The 22,662-nt window shown below is 49.3% G+C and overlaps 1 protein-coding gene across 1 annotated transcript in view; it reads right to left on the minus strand.

Moving 5' to 3' along the window:
• Positions 1–828: 828 nt before the first annotated feature.
• C3 (complement C3) overlaps positions 829–22,662 on the minus strand; it is a 30,431-nt gene continuing 8,597 nt past the window's right edge. The window contains exons 16-41 of the mRNA XM_037505212.2: positions 22,447–22,518; positions 22,072–22,272; positions 19,079–19,187; positions 18,733–18,818; positions 15,637–15,779; positions 15,335–15,547; positions 13,418–13,484; positions 13,242–13,328; positions 11,968–12,171; positions 11,558–11,633; positions 11,109–11,268; positions 10,396–10,494; positions 7,841–7,997; positions 7,188–7,351; positions 5,863–6,021; positions 5,664–5,723; positions 5,448–5,538; positions 5,280–5,331; positions 3,945–4,032; positions 3,737–3,826; positions 2,643–2,748; positions 2,363–2,452; positions 2,089–2,169; positions 1,362–1,445; positions 1,144–1,279; positions 829–1,010 (exon numbers count right to left, since the gene is read on the minus strand). Of these exons, the coding sequence (XP_037361109.1) occupies positions 869–1,010; positions 1,144–1,279; positions 1,362–1,445; positions 2,089–2,169; positions 2,363–2,452; positions 2,643–2,748; positions 3,737–3,826; positions 3,945–4,032; positions 5,280–5,331; positions 5,448–5,538; positions 5,664–5,723; positions 5,863–6,021; positions 7,188–7,351; positions 7,841–7,997; positions 10,396–10,494; positions 11,109–11,268; positions 11,558–11,633; positions 11,968–12,171; positions 13,242–13,328; positions 13,418–13,484; positions 15,335–15,547; positions 15,637–15,779; positions 18,733–18,818; positions 19,079–19,187; positions 22,072–22,272; positions 22,447–22,518 (3,017 nt within the window). The 3' untranslated portion in view covers positions 829–868. The remainder of the gene's footprint in view (positions 1,011–1,143; positions 1,280–1,361; positions 1,446–2,088; positions 2,170–2,362; positions 2,453–2,642; positions 2,749–3,736; positions 3,827–3,944; positions 4,033–5,279; positions 5,332–5,447; positions 5,539–5,663; positions 5,724–5,862; positions 6,022–7,187; positions 7,352–7,840; positions 7,998–10,395; positions 10,495–11,108; positions 11,269–11,557; positions 11,634–11,967; positions 12,172–13,241; positions 13,329–13,417; positions 13,485–15,334; positions 15,548–15,636; positions 15,780–18,732; positions 18,819–19,078; positions 19,188–22,071; positions 22,273–22,446; positions 22,519–22,662) is intronic.

Genomic DNA, 22,662 nt, shown 5'->3' on the forward strand with positions numbered 1-22,662 from the left:
TCGCTCAGGTTCCTGCGGAAATATCACCCGCCTGCCCCTTACCGCCCCCTCCCGGGTACGCGGCCCACATTACTGAGCACCGGCCCAGCTGGGTCAGGCCCATGTGGAAAGTGATGGTTGGGATGGTCGGGAGAGTCCAGAGAGCACATGGGGGTGAGAGGGGAGAGCGAGCTCCGAGGAGGGACAGAGGGGAAGAGAAGAGGACAAGGGGGGATGCAGGTAAGAGCGCAGGCGAGGAGGCAGAGGGGGACTGAAGGGTTATAATGCTGGTGCAGTTGCAGGGGAGGCGCAGGGGAGAATGTAGGTAAGGGTGCGGGCAAGAATACAGAGCCAGAGAGGAATGCAGAGATGCAGGTGAAGACACAGACGAGGAAGCAGAGGAAATAGAGGTGAGGACGCAGGTGGGAAGATGGGTGGGGATGTAGGTAAAGGCCCAGGTGAGTTTATAGATACAGATGCAGGTGGGGAGGCCAGGTGAGGACACAGGGGAGCGATGAGGATTCAGGTGAAAACGCGGGTATGAAGTCAGCTGAGGATGCAGTAAGGAGGCGGATGAGCAAGTAGGTGGGACTCGGGGAGGGGCTTGAGGATGCAGGTGAGAATTCAGGTGAGGAAGGAGCGGGTGAGATGCAGGGGAAGGTGCGTGTGCCCTTCGGACAAGGGGCGGGGGAGGGGGCACGGGCTCTTTGGGGGCGGATGCCTGTGGACTTGCAGGTGAGCTCCCAGAGGAGGGCATGGGGTGAGATTTCCGGGCTGGGCTGAGGTGCGGCAGCTGGGGGTCACAGCTCCTCTCCCTCTCTCAAAGACCTCCAGACTTCGGGAGACACGTGAAATGCAACCAGCTTTATTAATGGGGATGTGATGGGGGTCAGTTGGGGCAGCCGAAGACGACCATGGTCTCGCTGAAGCTGGCCAGGTCCCTGCACCGTTCCTCATTCTCCTCGTCTTGGCATTCGTCGGCCTCAGGCCACAGCTCCACCCACGTGTCCTTCCCCACAATGTATTTGATGCTGGGAGGCAGGGCGGCAGGTCAGGAGGGCGCAGAGTGGGGGTTTGGAAGGGGCAGAAGCGGCCTGGAGGGGTCTGGACAGGCCTGGAAGGGGGGGGAGAGGTGATCCCCAGGACGCCCCGGCCTGCACTTACTTGGGTTTCTCGCCCCACAGGTCAGAGGAGATGCCCCACACGAGGTACTGCTTCCCCTCCTGCAGCTTCAGGGCCTCTCTGCACTTGATGTGGCTGATGAACCGGCGCTGCTGCCCGACCTGGACCTCGTCAGAGCCTGGAGGGGAGAGCAGGAAGCTCAGCAGGGCGGGGCGGTGGGAGGAGGGGAAGCGGCCGGCAGGAGACAGGGTGGGGCTGACCTGACTTGATGAGCTGCTCGATGACCATTATGTAATCATCGAAGTTGTCGGAAGGTTCCATCTTCAGCAGCCTGGTCTTGTACACTGGAGGGTGGGGGTCGGCGTGAGTCACGGGCAGGGCGGGGCACGGGAGCACCCTTGGCGCACACTCTGGGCACGAGGCTCCCCACAGGCAGATGTGTGCAGGAGCCTCGGGGCAAGCTGTGTCCCGCCCCTCTGCACACACACCGAGCTCCACATGACTGTGTACCCGGCACATCATGGTCTCGCACACGACTGCAGTCACGACAGCTGCTCTGTCCATGGTCACCCAAGACCCCTGTATCACACCCAGCCGCGCACACGCACGCAGCCATCCACCCCTACAGCCCCAGACTCAACACACACATCCCTGGCACCCGCACCGCTGTCTCACACAAGCATGCTCCCCATCACCTCAGGCTCACAGCCACACGCACACAACCACACAGCCACATCCACCCACACCACCCGCTCTTGAATCCACGCATATCCAAGCCGACAGAGTCACGGCTCCCTATGTAATCGTGACCCCAACAGCATGTGCACAGGCATGCACGCACACATGCACATACACGCATGTGCACACCCACAACCTCAGCCTGAAGCACAATCACACAGCTGTAGCTGCACATAGCCAGGCACACGTACAGCCCTTCCCGGCACACAACTGCTCACAGACGTGCATGTGCCCTGGCCCCTCACTCACCATAGTCCACTCCTGGCTCACAGGCCTTGTCCAACCGGTAATCCAGGGAGGCCATGCTGTCAGGGCGCATGAAGCAGTTCTCTGTGGGGCGGGGGCGGGGCTCAGTCTAAGCCCTACTTCTCCAGCAGGGCTCCCCACCCATGGGGATGGCCGGCCACTAGCCCATCCTCCTTGGTGTCCACTGGATGTGGCTTTCAGGACCTGCTGGGTCAGCCCCATGGGGGGCGGGGGACCCCGTGGGCTTGGGCGCCCTTCCTGACTCCTGGGCACCCACCCTCAGCACAGCGGCACATCTCCTTGTGGCAGAGCTTGCTCAGCATGCCGTTGTCCTTCTCTGGGTGGTAAAACTTAGTGCACGTCTCATCTGTAGGACCAGGAGCAGATGGTCAGAGGGCTGAGGACTTTCTCCCAGAGATTCCCAGTTACAGGTCCTCAATCACAGACCCCTCAGACGCCCCAGGCTGCCAACTCACTGGAGCCACCCAGACTCCTAACTCACAGATCCCTGGGATCCCCCAGACCCTCGATTCACAGATCTCCCAGTTGCTGCTCACCCAAATTGTAATAGGAGTACACCTTCACTGCTCCAGGCTGGATAAGCCCCACGTTGAAGTACTGGTGAACTCTGAAGGTCAGACAGTCTTCCTCGTTGTGCGAGATCTGGGAGGAATTAAGGGTGGTCAGTGTGGCAACCTGGGAGGGGGTCCAGAATAGGGTGCAGGGATTGGGGCAATGGTGGAGAAATTGAGGGACCAGGAAGGAGGTGCAAGGATGGGGGGCAGCAATCTTTGCCAAAATACTAACAAACAGTCCAAAAAATTCATTTTCTATTTTTCCAAGGCTCATACCTGATGGCATTTTTTAGCACCTTTAAGTTAGGTGTGGCCAAGGGACTGAGTTCTAGCCAATGGATTGGTGTCTAGGCCCATAAAAACATCCCATGGTTAATAATACCGCATTGTGTGTTTGAAAGTTGCTAAGAAGGTAGATCTTCAAAGTTCTCATGTCACACCTCCCCCACACATGTTATGACTATTTGAGGGGACAGATACATTGACTACCTTATTGTGGTGATCATTTCCCAATTTATACATATATCAAATCTGACATTGTATATTCTTTTTTAAAAATTTATTTATTTATACAAGAGCTAGGGTACAGGCCAGATGTGCAGGAGGGTGAGAGCGTTCACCAGAGACAGAGCAGGGAGCAGAAGAGGTGGATCCACTGAAATACACTGCTGAGGAGAGCAGCAGGTGAGACAGGAATGCACTGCTGCGCCATGTGGGTAGCTCCCTGGCAGGGGATGGAACTCATGCTGCAGTGGCTGCTGATAGCTTGATAGAGCTGTGTCTTTAACTCCTGCACCACCAGGGAGGCCCTTTTTCTTTTTCTTTTTAAAGCCAAAGTGACTCTTTGTTTTAAGACTCTTATGAGAGGATTTAGAGGAAGCAAGTGAAAAATGAGCTTGGAATATTAGTATTTAGAGAAGGTGGGTTGACCACCTTGTGTCACATGCCCTTTGCTCCAGTGCCCAGCAGCACAGATCTTGTTTTCCCTGGTCTGAGGCTGACCCTATCTGGAAACAAAGGTCGGTGGAGAGGGAGGGGTAGCCAGGCATGGGTCAAGATCCCAATGGAAGCCTTACCTTGTCTAGGTAGATGATGAGGGTGTTCTTGTTGGACAAGGCATTGCTCAGCTCAAACTTAGAGATGTATCTGTCGACGCCATTGCTCAGCTGAGGAAGGGCAATGCTGTGAAAAATCCCTTCTGGATCCCCTTCTCTCCCCCTAGTTTCTTCCAAATCCCAGGATCATTCCCATTAATTTGAGCCCCTAAACCCAAGACCTTCCTACCAACTGGAGGTCATCAACGTCAGGAGAGAAACCAGTCATCATGGATATATCCAGGATGGACATAGTGGCATCCTGTGTTCCCAAGTACCTGGATAGAGCAAGGAGAAAGGAGTTGGGTCTTATGGTGAGGTAAGCCCTGAGGGTTTTATTGGGGCTGAGGCTTCTGATTTCCACCCAGTAGCATTTAGGAATGTTAGATTTTAGGAAACACTCCCCTAAGGGGAATAAAGGTAATGGTCAAGGTAACTAATTGCACAGGCTCTGTCTGGATTCCGACTGCATGGGTTCAGATTCGAGCTCTATGTGACATCTGATGAGCCACTGAACCGCTCTAGGGCTCCATCCTTCTGGAAAATGAAGGGAACACAGGCAGGCCTTCCTTTGTGTGATTCTGTTACATGGTCTTGTTCAATAACAACAGTCTCCCAGCAACACAGTTCAAATTTCAGTACCACGGTATAATAATCATGTGCAATTGCATAAAGTTCAAATTTTGTTGCTAACTCTTCCATCCACCAACCACTACATAAGTGACAGGTGTGCATGACAACCAATGGCTGATCATGTCCGTTTTCCCAAGGTTGCATCATGCAGTACATGCAAAGACAGCAAAGTATGTAGTCATGTTGCGTCCTTATTTCCGAGTAACAAGTATTAACAGGAGAACTCAAAGAGAGACCTGGCTGACAAAGAGGAAAGTGCAACAAAGAAGTGGAGAATGACAAGGCTGGGAGTAAAATCTGAACAGACCATCAGTGGAACTTCTGAAGAAAAAGCAGGCCATGGAAATGTTGACTCGGCTGCCATTTGAGAGACTAGTTATTTGGCCAGTGGTAAATGAAGGCAAGTTCATTAACATACATGAGAAAAAGGGTTGTGACAGAAAGATGAAGCTATCGCAGCAGATGTGACAAAGGCAAAAAACTTCATAGGTAAGGAATTCTTCATAGGTAAGGATGTCTCATGACATTGACAGTTCAATGAATTCAATGTTGGGTGTTGACCCAAGCTTAGGATGTGGCAATCCACTGTGTCATAGACAAGATGCTTGCTCTATATTGCAAATTACACAGAGAGAAGAAAGGAGGCAGTATCCAAATGACAGTGCTTTGGTAAGTGTCTTAGAAAGGAAAAAACCTCAACATTAATCTCAATGTTCTAATGTTTTAAATTACAGTGTAGTAAACATACTCGCCTGACTGTACTTTTCATTTTATAATTTTGAGAGCTTTCAATGTGATAAAAAAATTTTAAAGGCCAGGGAACAACTTTCTTGAAGAGGTTTGCTAGAGACAGGGGAATGGCCAAGATGAACCCAATTGGCCCATCTCTTACCTGGTACAGATTTCAAGGAACATGGTGCTCTTGGCATCCTGAGGTCTCTTGACTAGAAACACAGAAGACAGAGAGATGACAAGGAGGGCCTGGACCCCAATTCAGGAGGAAGGCAAGCAATAGAATGGGGTTGGAGGAAGACACAGGTAGGGTCTTCATTCCTCTTACCTTGGTCAAGAGCTGGTCGTATGTTAACCCTGAGGTCAAACTTCTTGCAGGTGACTTGGCCGTTGGTCTTGGCGTGGTACATTGTCACCACCTGGCAAGATGAGAGGGGGGACAACAAGAAGTCACCTCACTAGACTCAGGAACAGGAGGGCCCCTCTTTGGCAGAACCACCAAGAGGAGGTGGTAGGCCAGGCGGTATAGGTTCCTGTTTCTTACCGACAAGGTGCCTTGTCCTTTCCCTGTAGCTGTTAATGTGAAATTCTCGTTTTCCTTGGTCTAGAGGGAAGGAGGAAGCAAAGGTAGGGTGCTGTGAACCAACCTCCCCTGGCTGTAGTGGTTCTCTGCGCACCCTCCTGCCTCCCAACAAGCGCTGACTGGTGTGGAGGGTTACAGGGAGGCAGGCTGCCAGCTGTACCTCTTCTGATCGGAGAAGGCTGGCAGATTCCCAGTGGATGCGGTGCTGGACCGGGGAGTTGCGGCTGGGCAGGTGAATGGACACATCCAAGTTCAGGTCCTCATGGTCAGGGATTTCCTTCTGGTATTGGGCCAAGGCTTGGAACACCATGAAGGTGGCCTAGAACCCACAAGAGAGGGTGAGCTGGAGACCGAGAAGTGGTTAGAACCCACTGGGACACTGATACTCTGGCCTAGAACCACCAGAGAGGGAGGATAAGATTGAGGGTTGGAGATACTCAGGACATATTCTAGAGTTGTCTGAGTGAGAGAGACTCAAACCAGGGCTTGGTAAGCAAGAGCCCACCAGAGAACATAAGGGTAAAAGTGGCAGTCTAACAACCTAGACATGGAGGACATGTTCTGGAATTCTCCTAGGGACAAAGGTTTAGACCAGAATTTGGAGACATTAAGAACATATCTAGAATCAACCAGAAAGTGTAGGCATAAAACTTAAGGTCTAGCAATACTGAGAGTGGTTCAGGCCCACCCAGAAGAATCTTAGAATAGGGCTTAGAACACTCAGAATGTGTCTAGAACCCACTTATGAAAAAAGAATAAAGTTGGATCCCGAGGACACTGAGCATATAATCTAGAATCCAAAAGTGGCACCAAGGATGTGATTGAGAGCACACCAAAAAGAGAGGGGGTCAAACTGGAGCCTGAGATTTTTGGAGCTTGAAGTTACTGAAAACTATGGTCTACAACCCACCAAGGGGAGAGTGAGGTTTGGATAATGCTCTAGTATAATTGAGAACCCAGTCTGGAACTCACCAGTGAAACAGGATAAGATGGGGAGCCTGATGGAATGGAGAACATGGCTTAGAACCCACCAAGGATATAAGGTAACACTGAGAGCCTGGTGGAACAGAGAATATGACCTAAAACCCACCAGGGAGAGAAAGGAGCTCTGATAATGTTTTAGAGTCATTGAGAACGTGATCTAGAGCCCATTAGTGAGATGGAGAGTCTGGTGGAACTGAGAACATGGTTTAGAACCCATGAGAGAGAGAGGCTCACACCTGAACTTGAACCCCAAGAATTTGGTCTAGATACCATGAGGGAAAAGGAGGCTCAGAACACAGGTTGGGGCTCCCAGAATGTAGTCTAGAATCCATCAATGGGTTTGTAACAATGAAAAAAATCCTTCATTTTTTCAACTCCACTTCAATCACTTTGGCTGATGGGAAGAAAGGCCTCTCTTGGTCTCGGTGTCTTCTCTGGGAGCCTACTGGGAGACCAAAGGAGGAAGGGATGCAGGTGCTTGGGGGATGTGGGGCCACTTGCCTGGGTAGAGCCATAGCCACCTCCGTAGTATCTCTGCTCATTGAGCCAGCGCACAACAGGAGGCACAAAGTCAAAATCTTTGAGCAGCAGCAAGGCTAAGAGGGCATATGATGTAGCTTCCACACTGTAGAGCTTCTGGCCAGGTTCCTCCCAGCGGTTCTTGTCTGCAGAGAGAGCCCCCCGACCCATGATGCTCACTCCTCTGTCCAGCTTGGAGACTCCAGAGAAAACTCAGATCAAGACTCATGTTAGACTTCAGTTGTCTTGGCATGCAAGACCCTCCACAACCACCCTATGGTATAGGCATCATTTTAAGATGAGGAAACTAAGGTCCAGAGAGGTAAAGTGATTTGTACAAGGTCATACAGTGAGAATGTGGCAGAGTGGGACTTAGATTTAGGTCTGTAGGATGCCAGAGTCCATGTTCTTCACTGCTTGTATCACAGCGGGTGCTCCACACACACTTGTTGAATGAATCATGCAATGGACTTTCTTGTGTGACTTACAGTGAGGACTTTTCACACTTTAGGGCAATCTATCCCATCAGAGCTGTCCATCCCAGTGCAACTTAAGAGTCAGGCAGCCCAGCTCAGGATGGCCACCCTCAGCCCCGAGCCATGCAGCCCTCTTTACCCCACCTGGCTGCACCTCACCTGTGGCTGTGGTCAGAAATTTGTCGAGGAGGACATCTTCCAGTTTGCCCATCTGGGCCAGGGCATAGCCAGCAATGGCCACAGTATATGCTCTCTGCAGTTTCAAGTAGTTGGCTTCAAGGAATTCTCCTGCCTTGTCAATGCTGTCTGGTAGGCTCTATGAGGAAGAGATGAGGTAGTCTGGTCAGGTGGGCATTACTGCCATGGACAATGGTATCTACCACTTCCTGGGTTGTTGGGCTGTTCTGTCCTTGGGACCTATCTATCTAGAATCTATTTATTTGTGAGGGCTTCCCAGACATTTCATCCACTCTGAACTGCTTTGGGGCTGAGTATCTACTATGTGCCTGGGGTAGTCTATGTACCCAGGGGTGTGCTGATAAATGTTTGACAGCTCTCCAGTGGGCTGGTGGTGGTTTATAGGAGTCAATACTCCCATCATTGCCAATTTAAAGCTACCAATGTGACTTCTCTGAACGTAGAGTGGGAAAGAGATACCCCAAATTGGCAAGCATGAGCTAGTGTCCTCCAAGTTCAGAACAGCACTGGCAATGCCCCTTATTCAATCCTCATCACCATCCTCATCACCGTCATCACCATAGCTAACACTTACTATGTACCCATCATATATCCATTCATTTAACTTCATAAAATCCTATATGAGTATTTCTGTCATCATCCTTAACCGCATGCATGAGAATACCTAGACCCACAGAGATGAGGGACAAAGACATGATTTGCAGTGTTTGCTGATTTCCATGGTGTAAATACTCCCATGCTGACTTCAACCTACCAATGTGGCATAGGTGAATGTAGAGGTGGCAAGAGATGGGCAGTAATACAGTATTATCCAGCATTTCCTCTACACACGAACACCAAGCGTAAATCAACTCAAGAGCATAGGTAATAATATATAATACTTGTGAAGAGATAAGTCTTAAATATTTACTCCCTTTGCCCTTAATGCTTAACATTTAAAGTTTAATTTCTTTAACTCTATGTTTATAAAACTTAATTTTAAATCATGATGTGTTTAATAACCCACTTGCAAAATTCCTGGAAATTTAACAAGTGGTTTTAACAAGCTGGTTCCTACCCACTCTGATCTGAACTCCAACAGTCTGTTCCATAGCTTATGTGACATTGTTGTAAGGTTGCTTTGCTGTAATAGAAACAAACCCTTTACCCTGTCCAGCTCTCTCCATCTGCCCTTGACTTTTGTAGAAACTTTCTCCTTCCCATTTATACCGCCACAGTGGAAGTAGCTATATTTGCTCACTACGTCCTGGACTCAGCTGATTGGTCCAGGGTTGATCACCTGACCCAGGCTGAGCTCATCAGAATCCTTCCCTGGAATCTGAAAGCTCTGGCCTTGGTTTGGCTATCTCCTGAAGGAAGGCAGCCATGTTCAGCCAGGTGGACTGGTGGAGGGAGTTATTAGGCACGAGGGAATGAAGGACACAGGAGGGAGGAACAAAGCATCATGGCAGAGTCCCTGAGGCCACTTTACTTCTATGCACCTGATAAATTCTTGGATCCTTAAAATAAATCCCCTATTTTTGCATAATCTAGGTCACATGTGTGTTACATCTAGGCCAGTTCAGAGAACCTTTAAAAATACAAAGAGTATTATACCCATTTTATAGGCATGCACACTAAGGCCTGGGGAGGGCACGTGCCTGAGAGTCAGAATTTGAAGTCAGAGCTGTTTGACCCTAGCGTCCTAGCACTGCCTCTTTTCTACCTTTATTTCTCAGAACTTGACAAGATTTGAACCAGAAAAGCCCTGGTCTCTCTTGGGCATGAAAGCTAAGAGCCTTGCTGATGTTTCTGTTATCACTGGTTCTCTACCCTCCAGCTAGCTCCAGGTAGGCCCTGGGGTTTCCCATTTGGGGAGCTAAAGGTCAACAGTCCATTATCAAAACTCCAGAGATGCTGATGTGATCACAGACTCTCAGAACCTGTTTTCCTAAGCTTCTCTGCGGCAAAACCCAAACCAGAGAAAAAAGGGATGACGATGAGTCAATATTTTAAATCATTTTCCTTTTGTGATCATGAACCCCTTTGAAAATCTCCTGAAATATCCCCCAGACTAAGTCTAAATCTAAGTCTAAGAAAATAGTCTTGATTTTTTTTTTTTCAGGCTCTGTGCCTCTGTTTTCTCTTGAAGCATCGAGGATACAAACGCACTGATGATGTACGAATGATGTGGAAAACAGCGGAAGGTATGAAGATATGCAACTGGCTAAAACTCTGAAAATGGTAAAGCAGGTAAAAAGACGCATTCTTCAATCTCTTTATGCCTCAGTTTTCTCTTCTGTAAACTGGGTACAATAAGAGTAAACAACCACGTGGGCTATTACAAGGATTATAAGACTTCAGCATTGGAAGCTTTTAGAGGAGAGTCTTAATTGCCCGACAAGTGTTAGGCATTATCATGAACCGCGCAGCCACTGTAACTGGGGAGGACCGGAAATTGACCAAAGACGACATCTCGCCCTCCAAATGAATGTGTCCCAGAGAGAGGAGGGAGAGAGAGGACAGGAGACACTTACGTTGACCTGTGCCTCGCAAATATCTCTAGCCTCCAGCAGCGCTATGAGAACGAAGGAGGTGAGGGCCATGTCTTTCTCCTTGTCATCCCGGAAGCCACCCTAGGGCGGGAAGCAAGAAGCAAAGACAGGGTGACCAGTGAGTTCCTACATGCCCACCAAGCCACCTGTAGGATCATGGGTCAGGGCAGGGCTGGTCTCTTCCCAGTGTCTCCCCAGGAGGGACAAACTCTTCAGTATCCATTCATTCATTTTGTAATGTTGTTGGTGCTGTGGATAAGATGCTAAATGAAAACCAGCCACCCACCCCAGCCTCCATGGTGCTCCCTATCTAGCGGGGGAGAAAGACATGAACCAACCCACCCACAAGATACATCATTCTCAATACAAACTGACGAGAGTTGTGCAAGAGGACACAGCAGTGACAATGGACAGTGGGAGTGTGCCCTGGTTGGCGAGGTCAGGAAAGAGATCGCTGAGGGATGACAGATGGAGTGACGATCTGAAGAGTGAGTAGAAGTCAAGGCTGAGCATGCCAGGTAGCGGGAACAGAATATGCAAAGGCCCTTGGAGAAGAGAGCCAGGTCCCTCACCGCCCAGATGGGAGGTGGGGAGACAGGGGAGGCTGCGTGGGCAGAAGCCTGAAAGGTGAGCTAAAGCAGCGACTCCCCAGCTGGAACATGCAAGGACCGCACTCTCCCAGCCTGGCCTCTTACAGTCATTTCTTGATGTATCACAGGCCCATCCTCCTGGAAAATTCCATCTGGCTTCTGCTTCTCCAGGATCAGCCATTTGACAGCCTCGCAGAGGACCTGGGAGTCGATGGCGATGAGGTTGGCGGCGAGAGAGAAGACCTTGACCACGTAGGCTGTCAGCCTGGAGGTAGCACGGGGTGTCAGGCAGCTGGCCCTGGGATCCAGAAACTGCCCTCCCAGTCAACCAAAATGCAGAGCGGGGCGAGCCGGTCTCCCTTCCTGGGGCTCGGGACCCTGGACCGCACAGGGGTTGTCCAGACTGTCTCCGCGGGGTGCCCTCTGACTCTGGGCCCAGGGGGCCAGTCATACAGGGTGGGTGAGGCCTTCTTAGAAGCCCCCCAGGCCGCCATGCAGGCCCTGCTCAGGGGAATGGGGAGCCAAGGGTGAGGAAGCGGACTGTGGAGACTCACCAGGTACTGGGCGGTCGGTCCTTGAAGGCCGCGTAGGCCCAGTTAGGTTGCTTGAAGGCCAGCTCCTGAGTGTACCCTGTGTGGGAGTGGGAAGTGTCACTACAGGGAGCAGGGGCGGGAGTGGGGGTTGGGCTGCGTGGAGGGTGTGGGTACACCAGGGAGGAGGGATTTAGGGAGGGGATGTGGTGTCTATGAGGGGCAGGGAGAGGAAAGAGGGGGCTCAACGCAGGGGCAGGGAGGGGGGCTGCCTAAAGGAAGGAGAGACTGGGGGCTCCCGCAATCCTGGGTCTCAGCGGAGGGGCAGGACCTCGGAAAGGGGAGGGGTCTCAGGGAGGACAAGCTCTGAGAGGGGCCTCAGAGGGGCGGGTAGAGGGGGTTTTCAGGGTGTCTCAAGAGCGGCTGGGGCGCACCCTTCCTGATGAGTTCCAGGGCCTCCTGCCGCTTCTCCAGGCCGAACTTCTCCCACTGGTCGGTGCTGTCCAGGTAGTGCACGGCGATGACCGTGGGCGTCATGCCAATCATGTTCTGCTCCCCGCAGCCAGAGGGGGTCATGATGAGGTGCTTCAGTCGCTCCCCATCTATGGCTTCCTCTGCCATCAGGGCAACCGGGGTCCCTACAGCCCAGCAGGAGGACAGAGCTCAAGCAACGGGCTCCTCACCCTCCTCGCCCTTGCTGGGCGAGGACCTTCTGGCTCCTCGTGCTCCCAGCTCCAACCAGCCAGGACGAAGGAGTCAAGGATAGCAGGGGGCTGGGGTGCAATGGAAGGGAGAGCTGCTCTCTTAAGAGGCAGGAGGGGGATCTGCATCGGGGAGGGTAGATGGAAGGGGGTCTTGTGTTTCAACTCCCATCACAGGGTGGTCTTTTTACACCAGTGGTAAAAGTAGTTCCAGTACCAAGAGTCATGAAGGCTCCTGTTGTGCTGATGCTGCTTACCAGGAGCTGATCTAAGTAATACTCCACAGTATCTCATGGAACCTTCCTGCCGCCCTGTTATACATTACTACTCACTCCCACCACAGGTGAGGAGCCAAAGGATTGCTGCCCCCCCCAACCTTATCACTCAAGGTTGCTCCCCCACAACCTTATAACTCGAGGTGCTTTTCCAGCCCCTTTTGGCCCCTTCTTTCCCAGCCCTCCATCCCAGGCAATTCCAGTATATCTGCTTCTGACTGAAACATCTTCATCAGCAAAAGCTATTTGCCAAACTAAAGACAGCAGTTCCTCCTTATCTACCGTGGATGCGTTTTAAAACCCGCAGTGGATGCCTGGAACTGCCGATAACATCCAATCCTATATATGCTGGTTTTGTCCCCCTGTACATACAAACCTATGATAAAGTTAAATTTCTAAAATTAGGAATAAGAAGAGATGAACAATAATGAATAACTGTAAGACAGTTATGACAATATATTATAGAATAAAATTTACATGGAAGTGGTCTCTCTTGCTCTCAAAATATCTTACTGTACATTTTCCCCAGTGCGGTTGATGATGAGTAACTAAAACCTTGGAAAATGAGACTATGGGAAAGGGGAGATGATTGCACTGATTGCACTGGAACCTTCTATAAAGCTGACCTGGAGGCATGGTGATGAAATGCCCTGGGACTTAGATGGAATTGGGTTCCCTTCTCGTGACTCCAGACTCCTGGCCCCATAGGGGTCAAGGTCAAGTGCATCTCACCTTGCAGAAGGATCCTGGTCTCCAACTCCGTGTCAGGCACCTGGTCGCTGATGTTGGCCGCGTGGATTTCTTCTCGCTGTACACCGTCTGAGGACCAAATGGGAGACACCCATGGGGCCAGCTCCCCCAAACCCGCATCACCACCCAGGCCCCACCCCTGTCCTGTGCAAACTCACTTTGGCCCAGGACTTCTGGATTCAGGGTGCGAACGATCACAGTTTTGTTGACTCTGATTCCTTCCGGCTGGGTGGTGTAGGGGTACAGGAGGTCCGGTGAATAAAAGGACAGACAGACACATGGGCAATGGTCATAAGGGCACTTTTGTTTTGGGGATTATTGTAGGACAGGCATGATGGCACCTGCCTGTCCTAGCTGTGTGACCAGGCCAGGCACTTAACCTCTCAGGGCCTCAGCTTCCTCCTTTACAAGGAGGAATCTATTGCAAACACCTAGTTCATGTTGTTGTTCTTGGAATTAATGACAAGATTATAACTTAACAAAACAAAACCTTTCAAAATCTCCCTATCTGCTTAGAAGCAGTCTTTACTTGGGTTACTCATGTAACACAACATTCAATGAGGTGAGTATTGCTACTATCACCCCATTTTATTTTATTTTTTTAAAGATTTATTTATTTATTTATACAAGCACTGGGTACAGTCAGAGGCGTGGGAGGGTGAGAATTCAACATAGACAGTGGGGAGCAGAACAGGCAGACTGATGAAGTACACTGCTGAGGGGAGCAGTGGGCGTGGCAGGAGAGGTCTGCACACCATGTGGGACCCTTGCCGGCGGCCGGGGATCGAACCGGCGCTGCAGAGGCTGTGGGCAGCTTCGCAGCCCAGTGCTCAACCACTGCGCCACGGGGGAGGCCCATCACCCCATTTTAAAGATGGGGAAACTGGGGTACAGATTGGTGAAGTAACTTGCTCAAGGTCACACCGCTAGTAAAACAGAACTGGGGTTTGAACCTGGCAGTCCATGGGCCCAAATCAAAAGCAAAAATGTGTGCCCCTAAATATATACAAATATTAATGGGTAGTTTTATTTCATAACATTAAACCACTTGAAAAAATATGAACCTGAATTTGTTAAAACTAGGAAAGAAAAGCTATAATAAATTCTGGTTTGGATATAAACAGAACATTTCAATATAAAAATAATGCTGTCTGTTTTAATATGTTTGTTGTTCAGGGTTTCAATATTTTTTCAACTACTTTGACATTTTGGGGGAAATTAACCATAAAACTATTTCAACCATTAATAAAATACACACAGATAAATATATGGGGGCACTCATTCTTCCTTTTGCTTCAGGCTCTCTTTGAAAGTAATTTAGTTAAGATCATTGATTGGGAGGAAAAAACCAATACAGGACTTCCCTGGAGGCTCAAGGGGTTAAGTCTTAGCACTATGAAGCTGTCGCCAGCTACTGCAGCACAAGTTCGATCCCCAGCCAGCCAGGGAGCTAACCCACATGGCATAGCAGACTTCTCCTGACTTGCCTGCTGCTCCTCTCAGCAGTGTATTTCAGTCAATCTGCCTGTTCTGCTCTGCACTCTGTTTCTGGTGAATCTTCTCACCTCCCTCCTGCCTCTCCACGCACCTATGGCCTGCACCCCAGCTCTTGTATGCATAAATAAATAAAATAAATCTTAAAAAAAAAAGCCAGTACACTGACAGGAACAGACACAAGATACATCCTTAGCCCCCACCCAAGTGGCACATCATAGCCCAAAGGGGTACAGACTAGCAGTATATGTTTTCGCAAGATCTTTAACGTTAAAACCTTCTATACTGAAATACATTACAAAGCATATTTGATATTAAAATATGTTTTAATGAAAAAATGCATCATTGATCTTTATTATTGAGCTTTTGGGGCCCTGTAAGATCCCGTACCTGAGGAGAGAGTCTCACTTGCCTCACTCTAATCCTAGTCCTGCCTCTGACTGTCTAGAACTCCTATATTTCTGAAGGTGGACACTATTCTTAGTGCTTCAGAGCCTGGGACTGCAGCTGGCTTGACATCACGAGGAGGGCAGAAGTTGTTCCCGAAAGACAAGGGACAGCAGGTGTCCCCAAAGACTCACCACGACCTTCAGGGTCTTTTTGACACCGTCACTAATGAAGTGGTTGTAGACGGCGGCCTTGACCTCCACCTCCTGTAGGCCGATCTCCAGGGGCACGATGACATAAGGCACAGGCACGGAGGACTTGGGCGGGATGACCAGGGTCTGCTGGTGGCGCTTTTTGGCGGTGGCCAGGCTGCAGAAGGCTGGGTTGTAGAGCAGCTCCACCCTCACCTGCCAGGGAGAGAGAGAATCAAGTCAGAGGTGTGCGCCATCGACCCCCATTTCTCTCCAAAGCCCCCACTGCTGCCCCAGAGACCCACCTTGAGGGATTCCTGCTCTCGGTAGTTGTAAAGGACGGCTCGGATTTCCACCTGCTCGTTGCGCACGACAGAGTAGGGCAGACGAAGGTCAATGAAGAAATCTTGCATCACCTTGACCTCGTAGGGATCAGCCACACAAATCCCTGCTCAGTGGAAACAGAGCACAGAGTGTCAGGGAGAAGGGTGGGCGAGGTGGTCAGATTCCAGGGTTAGGTCCAAGTGCTTGTCCTGGCCAGCATCTCAGTGCTCACTCAACATAGATGCTCTGGCTCTTTGCACAAGCTCATGGATCAAACACTATGAGTGATGATCAGATACAAACAATGGTGGCAGCTAGGAATTGCCATGATTTAGTGCTTCCTGTTTTCTTTTATTTTTTTTAAAGATTTATTTATTTATTTATACAAGAACTGAGGTACAGGCCAGATGCGCGGGAGGGTGAGAGGATTCACCAGACAGAGTGGGGAAAAGAACAGGCAGACTGATGAAATACACTGCTGAGGGGAGCAGTGGGCGAGACAGGAGAGGTCTGCCGCGCCATGTGGGACCCTCACCCACTCTGTCTCTGGTGACTCCTCTCATCCCCCGCACCTCTGGCCTAGACCCCAGATCTTGTATACATAAATAAATAAAATAAATCTTTAAAAAAACTATCAATAAGAAAAGGAATGACTTCTGATGGATGATGTATGTTATTTAAGAAAAGTGTCTGCATTTCTGAAGGCATCTCCCTGTTGATATCAGACGGTAACAGTAATAGCTCACACTCATTAAACATTTATAATATGCCAACACTGATTTTATGACTGAGCACAGAGAGGTTGAGTAATTTGACTAAAGTCACACAGTTGCCCAGGGGAGGAACTTGGATTTGCACGTAGGGAAATGAGCTCAAGAAACTCCCTGCTTATAACCCTACTGACTTCAATTCCAAATAGCACAAGAGTCTAAAATTTCAAGTTTCATGGGCTACCATGTTAAAATATTTTTTTTCCTGAAACTCTAAGATTGGATTCCTGAAGGTTTCCTCCATTGGTGATCTTGGACAAGTCATCTTTCTTCCCTGACTTCAGTGTCATGAATTTGAGGGATAATAATACCAGCCTCATATTTGTGAATAATAAATGAAATGATACATAGGGAGCTAGCCCAGTTCCTGGTCACTCAATGATGCTGGGGAGGTGTCCCAGATCACAGAGCCCTTTGAGATTCTGCCCCCCAGGCACACTTTTGGATGTCACACAGGGGGTGCTACGCCATTGGGGGTAATTCAGCATCCTAGGAGGCACCAGGAAGTTGCCCACAACAAAGGATTATCTACCCCCAGAATGACTGCAGTGCTGAGGACAGGACAGGACAGAACAGTTGCCAGTTATGAAAACGTACAATTGGAACAGAGATTTAACGTGGTGGGTACGTTCTGAGAAATGGGTTGTTAGGGGATTCCATTGCTGTGTGAACACTGTAGAGTGTGATTACACAAACCTAGGAGGCAGAGCCTACCGCACACCTAGGCTAAGCGAAATAGCCCATCAGGACCCACTCTGCTGACCCATAAGATGGCGAGCAGGGTGTGACTGTGTAGTGACGCTCTGGTTTGAAGCAGAAAGGCGAGGGGAAGGGGGTAAGGGTTGGAGGGGCAGGTTTTCCATATTGGAGTGTTAGGCAAGAGGAAAATTATGTGCGTTGGGTACGTTATTCCATTTTGATCATCGCTTGTTCAAGAAAAAAATGCCAGAAAAAGGGCCTCCTGGGTGGCGCGGCAGTTGAGCGCTGGGTTGTGAGGCTGCCCGCAGCCTCTGCAGCGCTGGTTTGATCCCCAGTTGCCGGGCGAGGGTCCCACATGGCGCGCAGACCTCTCCTGCTGCGCCCACTGCTCCCCTCAGCAGTGTATTTCATCGGTCTGCCTGTTCTGCTCCCCCCTCTGGCTCTGGTGGATTCTCTCACCCTCCTGTGTTTCTGACTGTACCCAGTGCTTGTAAAAATAAATAAATCTTTAAAAAAAAAAATGCCAGAAAAAGCCAACTCCTTCAGTTAAAAGCCAGATAAGCAAAGAAGCAGATTTTTGAAATCATGAAGTCAGGAAAGTAAAATGACACCAAGTATGATTTATAATACAATTATAACAATACTACAATATAGCATGATAAATTCTGGCTTTGAATAGAAACAAAAAAGTTACACTTAATGTGAGTTTTAATATACCCGCTTTTCAATGTTTCAATATTTTTCAACTCCTTTAATGCTCTGGAAAAGTTGACTTTGAGCAGGTACATAAAACATGCTCCAGACCCCAACATAGGTCCAAATGGTACTGGTCTCTATTTGCAATTTAGATATTTTGTTCACCGTGGACTTTTTTTTTGCGTTCACTTTGATTTTTTAAAAAATGTTGAATGAAAAAGTTATTTATCGTGATGAATGAATTTTTGGCACCTGCTTCTATTTTGCACTCAAAGTCACGGCCGCAGCCCCTGACTGCTCAGGGGCCCCGCCAGCCTGGTCAGGTCTTCACACCTAACTGCTGGCAGTGGTGGGGGACACATGCATTTTTGGGGTAATGTTGTACAACCTGACAATCGATATTTCAATCATGCATTTCATCTGGCTTCCTCTTTTTTCTTAATGGTTTTACTCTCTGTCAGATTGACATCACCTCTTAAAAGTTCTTGTTGCAAATTATTGTGCGAAGTTACTACATCATCACTATACATTTGTGCAAACACAGAGAACACCAGGAGTGAATCCTAATGTCAACTATGAACTTGGGGTGATAGTGACATGTCCATGACATTGATTTAATGAATGTTCCTTCTGGTTCAGGATGTTGATAGTGGGCCAGCTGGTGTGAGTGTGGGAATACGGGGTTTAGGAAGTCTAGGTACTTTCCACTCTGTTTTGCTGAATTGAACTAAAACTGCTCCAAAAAACCTAGTTTATAAAATGCACTAACCATGTCACCCCCAGTCTAGACTCTGATGCCCCTCCCTAACCAGGAGGCAAGGAATAAGCCAGTAAGAAACACACAGGCTCTGTCTGTCCTGATGGGAAGAGAAAATGCTGTGGGATGCTAGGGTCCCTACCTCCTTCTCTTACCTTTCTTGTCAGACAAACTCACAGCCAGAATCTCCCAGGTGGTGATGGAGTCTTTCAGGAACACATTCATGGTCTTGGTGGAGATTCTGGATGGGGAAAGAGGGGCTATTAGGAGAAGCCACCTAATATGGTGGAGGGGGAGAGATGGCAGGAGGGGCCCGGGGGAAGCAGGGGGTCTGGGAGTGGGCACAAGTAAGTGGCCCAGCTCTTGGTTTTTCTAGATTGGGTTGTAATTCCAGAAGAGGGGGTGCTGTGGGTGGAGGCAAATGGCCCAGACTGGGGTGGGGGGGCAGTGATAGGAGCTGGCCCTGGGGGAATAAAGTGGGGGAGGGTGTCCCAGCCTTACCCATTTTTATCTGGTTCTTTAAACTCCTCTATGGTCCACAGCCAGCTCTCAGGGAACTGGCTTCGGGAGATGATGTCCTCTTCTGGGATAATGTCTTCATCCATGTCGCCTGGAAAAGGGGAGAACGATCTGGGATTAGAACAGGTGTGTTCCCCTAAAGACTCATCTCTCCAACCTTGGGGGGATTCCCAGCAGTGAACACACAGGGCTGGGTGATGACTTCCAGGGGCCCCAGCATGTCTGCCTTTGAGGGCTCTTTCCTTCATAAAAATACATTAAAATCCTCTCTTACACCTGTGCTGGTTAGAGGTGAACATAATCCAGGTTGGCTTATGCTCATCCCCACCCCATTTTGCAGAGAAATGAAAGCATCTTATAGCATCAAGACCCACAGGCACCACGCCCGTGTACAATCTGAAAGCAATCAGGTGAGTTGAGAAATTGCCCAGGTCAGAGGGAGTCTGCCTGACACCCTCAGGTAGGCTTGGAATGGGGTTCAGCCCTGGGTGGCTTTCCTCAAGAGCGAGGGACAGATTTTAATTTGGCTCAGTGTCTTCCCCACTACAAAGTAGGTAGAATTCCATAGGTGCCCCAATTCACGCAGATTTTGGAATCATCAATCCATCAAGGTGCCTTGGAAATAGCAACATTTAAGCAACCCTCTGTCTCACCCCAAGTGGTAAAAAAAATTACACAGTGCTGTGGGTGGGGTGGGGAAAGAACCCTGTGCTTGTAAACCGCATCCTAGCAGATCAGATTTTTGTCTAACTTTCTCAGTAAACTTATCTCTTCTTTGTCAAAGAGAGTCTCTAGGTCACTGGAGCAGAAAGCAGCATGGTCACATTAGTGCAATTTGCAACAAGACTGAAAGTAGAATCCTTTGTTCATGTGATTTGGGAAACTCTGTGCCTTTTGGGAGAGGTTTTTCAGCCTGAAGAATTGAGAAATATTTGTCCACTTTGGCAACGTGTTAGAGAGAAGTTTATTTATTTCTCAGCAAAAAAGAAAATTAAAAACGATACATACAAATGTGGACAAAACCCACACATTACCATAGACGGAGCTCACACGCACCTGTTTTTTTAAAGGCATAATGAAAGTTGGTTTTGGGGAAAATCTCCCTTGACTTAAATTTTGCCTGATCTGAGAGATAAGAGAAGTTAAAAAAGTAACTCAAAAGGAATGAAGAGAAACTTCACAATGGAGAAATCTGGCAGTCACCACCTTAATCAAGCGATCAAGGTTCAGTCACCAATAATGGGACAAGTCAATGCCAGGCGGCCCCTGCTATGAGGCACCCATGACACAGTCTCTCTTGTGACAATTCTGCTAAGAAGGCAGAACCTGAGCTTGAAAATGGAGAAAGAGCAGACTACCTAAATGTGGCTCGACCACATAATATCTCACCTGACTCCTTCACACACAGCAAGGACATGAAGTCCTGGACAGACAGAAAAGAGCTGAGAGGCTGGATGGATTGAAGGAGAATAGAAAGACCCAAGAAGTAAATGCAATGTGGGATTCTGAACAGGCTCTTGGCCCTACAAGGGGCAAACAAAGCCAAACCAAAAAACCCTGCAAAGCTTGAATGGGGCCTGAAGATTGGATGGTGGTACAGAGGCAATTGAATGACTCAATCTCATGATCATGCTGTGGTTTTGTAGGAGAAAATATCTTGCTTCTAGAAAGTGAGCACTTAGCTGTTTGGTGGTGGGAGGTGGGGGATACTGGGGCATCAAACAGTACATGAGAAAAAATTCTTTTATCTGTATTTCCAATTTTTCTCTAAGTGCAAGATTGCTTAAGGGAAAAAAAAAGATGATTACTTTTGCTTCGCTCTGCCACTGTGCCACCGAGAAGGGTTTCCAATCTTTCTCAGTTTTTAGGCAAAGGGATTCTCTTTCAGTACTTTTGGTTATGTGATGGATGACATTGTTTCCCTCAATTTCAAGAGTCACCCACACTTGTCTTCGGTCTGGGAACACAACTGACGAGTGAAATTTCCAGTCCCCAGTGAAAATAACAAGAGGTACAAAAAAAAGGTGTCCAAGGGCTTCTTGGAACAGCTCCAGAGCAAGGACTGCTCTGCCTAAATATTTCCAAAGCGAAGTCTGGACAGGTTAGGGTGAACTGTGACAGTGCCAAGGTGACCTTGATTCTGGGGGCCTGAACCTTCCACATTGTCAGTTTCAATGAAATCCATCCTCGCAGAAAGGTATTTCTCTAATTAAGAGGCATTAAAAGGATTTAATTATTTTAATTACATTATTTAATGAAATTATTTAAATTAAATAATTATTTCATTATTAAAGGCATTTAATACCTCATAAATACTCAAAACCTCCCAGCAGTCCTGTAAATGCTGTCTGGTGATGAAGAACATTCTGGTTTTGCTTTAAATGGGCTTACTATATGATAAATTTCTCTTGACTTCGCTTTGGATGTATTTATTTCCAGTGTGTACATATCTGTCTTATCCAGAACTGAATGAACCAACTGGTTGTTAGGCACCCAGTCAGGCACCTCTCTTTGGAAGGCAATGGTAAAAGCAAGTTTAAAATCCACTGGAGTCTTTCCATGGCAACTAGAGTGACCAACCTCATCATCTGGAACTTTCCATCAGGCTGTGGATGTCCTGGGCACTGGCAAGGACACACTTCAGATGGAAGTGGGCTGGGCTGGGACCATCCTTCCAGACTGGAAAATGCTTTTCCCTCAGGCCAGGGACAGTCTTACCTCCACCTCCCAAACTCCATTAAGCTAGGTCCTTGTCTTTCTCTCAGACCTGGGTCACTGATCTCCTCAGCTCTTTCAGTCTCAGAGAGGAGCTCCTCCTGCCTCAGCTGGAACCGCTCCTCCTCAGACAGGGCCTCCTCCCCCCTCAACAGGGACCCCTCAGCCAGGACCTGCTCCTCCTCAGACAGGGCCTCCCTCCCCGGCAGCTGGACCTGCTCCTCCCCGGCCAGGACCCCTCAGCTGGGACTCAGACTCACTCCTAGCCAGGCCTAGAGGCCGCAGGCGGCTGTGCTCGAGCCTCAGCTTGGTGATGTAGTTGCAGCAGTCCAGGAAGGCCTTGACGCACTTAGGGCCCTGGCTGATGAACTTGATCCTGTGCTGGCAGGAGAACTTCATGGGGTTCTCACGCATGCCGTGCTCGCAGCAGCGGCGCAGCTCCTTGTTCTGGTATTGCCCGGCTGTGGACATGCAGACCCGTCACGCCTCAGCCCAGGCCACAGCAGGAGGGACTGGGGAGCAGGAGGGACTCCCCGGGGCTGGGCCTTCTCCCTTCCTCTTTGGCTCCCTAGTGGTCAGGTCCCTCCCATGTGGCCAGGGTGGGGCGGGCAGGGCAGCCAGGGAGAGCACCCCACCTTTGTCGGTCCTCTTCTCCATGAGCTGCACGGAGCGGCGGCGGCGGGCGGTTGGTTTCGGGCACTCGGGTTCTGGGCCGGGGGCGGAGAGCAAGATGGGTTAAATACCTCCTGTGCTCCCTCAGTTTACTCCTCACCGTGGGCCGGAGGCGGGGGTATTGCCGCTCCCGTTTGACATGCAAAGAAACTGAGGCTCAGAAGTGACTTGCTAGGTAG

Source organism: Talpa occidentalis, unplaced genomic scaffold, assembly GCF_014898055.3.
Source record: "Talpa occidentalis isolate TD23 unplaced genomic scaffold, MPIMG_talOcc4v2.1 talOcc4.12, whole genome shotgun sequence".
NCBI classification, from domain to species: Eukaryota; Metazoa; Chordata; class Mammalia; order Eulipotyphla; family Talpidae; genus Talpa; species Talpa occidentalis.